The 2711-nt window shown below is 62.9% G+C and overlaps 1 protein-coding gene across 1 annotated transcript; it reads left to right on the top strand.

The window, feature by feature from the left end:
• Nucleotides 1–539: 539 nt before the first annotated feature.
• Nucleotides 540–2018, top strand: SETTUDRAFT_169949 (uncharacterized protein). Its single transcript, XM_008025498.1, has one exon. The coding sequence runs from the start codon at nucleotides 595–597 to the stop codon at nucleotides 1777–1779; it is 1185 nt and encodes a 394-aa protein (XP_008023689.1). The 5' UTR covers nucleotides 540–594; the 3' UTR covers nucleotides 1780–2018.
• The last annotated feature ends 693 nt before the right edge of the window (nucleotides 2019–2711 follow it).

The raw sequence follows: 2711 nt of genomic DNA, 5'->3' as shown, positions 1-2711 counted from the left end.
GAGTGTCTCCATCGTCTGGACGGGGCCCCAGGGCTGGTGCGGACAATGCCCATGGATCTACATAGTCCGGGCGCTAGTGTTAGGGGGGGGAGGCCAATGCAACACAGGCTCCGAAACGGCCCTGTCACGCCAGAGAGCATGCCCGCGAAGGGCGATGCGGGCGGAGGAGGACGAAGGGGGGGGGAGCGCGGACGGCGGGCGAGGGGCGTCGAGGGGCATTGATGGTGGCGCGCGTGAATGACCGGCATGGCATATTATCTGGCGCTGGGCTGGACTACAGCAGGCGGCCCTGCAGGGCGAGGGAATACTTAATGGCTGCCCTGTATTACATAGTGATTATCATAACATGGGCTGCCCCCCCCCCGAATTGGGGTTGGTGGCTTGCTTATCGATTGCCTGGGGGGCCCGTGTCGCATCTTGTTGCCAGGCCCACGCTGCCAACACCAGCCCGCCATCAACAAACGTCGCCCGTCGGCCCGCGGCGAAGAAGAAGAAACGAAGTCATCACCCACCATCGCCCGCCGCACCCCCCAGGCTGTGTTGAGGCCCTGTCTGCACTGCGAAACACACACGCAAACTTAAAGTGCGCCCCCGATGGAGTCGTCGACGCCCACGCCCTACAAGCCCTCGCCGCTCTCCTTCAACAACACACAGCGCCAGTCGCCCTTTCGCCGCCCAGGCTCCATCCGAGAGGCCTCGCCCTCGACCCTCCGGCCCTCGACACCCACCAGCTCGCCGCTGAAGCCCAAGGAGACGCCCACGACTCCTTCGCAGGCAAACCTCCGCCCCACGGCCGCCGCCGCTGGCAATGCACCGCCATCTCCCCCGCCATGGCTGCACACGCGCAACCAGTCGGCCACGCCAGAGCCCACGTCGCCCGCGCGCAATGGCTCGCCCACGCGCAACGTCTCCTTCATGGGGGGCAGCTCGGTCCGCCCGCTAAGCACGGCGTCGATTGCTGCCAAGTTCGAGGGCGCGGGCAGAGAAGACGCCCCGCTGCCTCTCGCCTTCCGCAAAGCCTCGCCGCCCGTTGACCCTGTCAAGCCTGTCGAAACGCTGGCAGACCGTTTGGCAGAGTACCCGTCAGCACGCTCTCCCGCCCGCTCTCCCGCTCGCTCGCCTGCACGTTCGCCTGCACGTTCTCCCGCCCGCTCGCCAGCACGCTCGCCCGCCCGCTCACCAGCGCACTCACCAGCCCCCATCGAGCGCCTGGCTCCCCGGCCAGTCCCCGTGCAACGACGAGTATCGAGCGATGCCCTCTCCAAGCTGCCCCCGCCTCTGCTGCACACCATGCGCGAGTCGTTTAGTGTCATGGACCGCGACGACGACGGACATGTCAATGCCGCAGATGTGGCCGACATGCTGTCCCAGCTCGGCCTCTCAGCCACACCCTCACAGCTCTCGTCTTACTTCAAAGGTGCACAGTCCATCAACCTAGCCACGTACCTGACCACACTGTCCGACCTGTTTGGCAACCTGTCGCACCAGAGTGAACTGAGCGCAGCCTTTGAGGCCTTTGACGACAACGACGACGGACAGATCGACCTGGCCGAGCTGAAAGATGCTCTGCTGCACACGGCACCGCAACCGGGAGAGACGCTGCTGACGGAGCGCGAGATTGACATGGTGGTGGATGGATTCAGCGGGCGGAGAGCCTTTGGCAAGGGCGGCAAGGGTCTGGGCAGGGGAGAGGTGTTTAGGTATCAAGACTTCATGTCCAATCTCGTGGGCGGCGGTAATAGCGGGGAGAATGCCGAGGGAGCTGCTGCGTCTGCTTGAGTTGGGCGCTGTATCCCGTTGCGACATGAAGAGCCTGGCTGAGATACAACCAGGATTAATGAAGGAACCCGACCTAGCCATAAGGTCATAATGCTACGCAAGCTCTAGCCGCACACTCACAACCAATGCACTGCAAAGCATTGTCGCTTATCTGAATCACCTGGTGGTTTCGCTACCACAGCAAAGCATAGCATAGTCGGCATGCTCGAGTCTTGGCCGACGACGACACCGAGGTGTGGAGGGCGTGCTCTGGTGTCAATGGCTACACGCTGTAAACTGCTGGCTATTTCCGTCTTGCCAGCCTATGGCACGGGCGTCGTAGACCTGGTTCCGTCTCTGTGTGAAATTGTGATAGGTTGCGTGGACGGACGGGCCATGGTATTGGTTTCGCAGCCCAGGGGTGGCAGCCTCGACGGCCCAATGGTTCCGGTGCATACACCAAGAAATGTTGCACGTGCTCCAATCAAGGTTGAGAGCGGCGGCGGGAGGCCATTGCCCTGTATCTGGGGATCCTGGGGATGGACAAAAGTCGGTCACGGCATCTGGGGCGGTGGATTGGTAATGGCAATGTGATTTTCGTTTGTTTTTGCGTAAGACGGGTTGGGCTGTGTAGACCTAGGGCGTGGGGATACGAAGGACCCCTCTTTTCTGGTATGCAGGACACGGCCATGATGGCCTTGGTGCCGGCGTGTAGTAGGCGGCATCTCTCCGCATAGCAGCAATGGCAATGGCAATGGCATGGCATGGCATGGCGTCTCACGGATGCCGTCATGGCGCACATGTGGGCGGCCGGTCAACGGGTGGCAGCACGCGGTCTGCGGTGAGGACGGGCAGACAAAGACGTGGCCCAGTGGTGGTGGTGTCGCCAGCCCTGCGGCTAGTGTGGCCTCGCACTGGCCGGGCCGCCCACGCCATTGGAGGGAGGCGGCACG

This window comes from Exserohilum turcica, assembly GCF_000359705.1.
Source record: "Exserohilum turcica Et28A unplaced genomic scaffold SETTUscaffold_146, whole genome shotgun sequence".
NCBI classification, from domain to species: Eukaryota; Fungi; Ascomycota; class Dothideomycetes; order Pleosporales; family Pleosporaceae; genus Exserohilum; species Exserohilum turcicum.
Note: the sequence above shows the minus strand (reverse complement) of the source record. Positions and strands in the feature narration are given on the sequence as shown.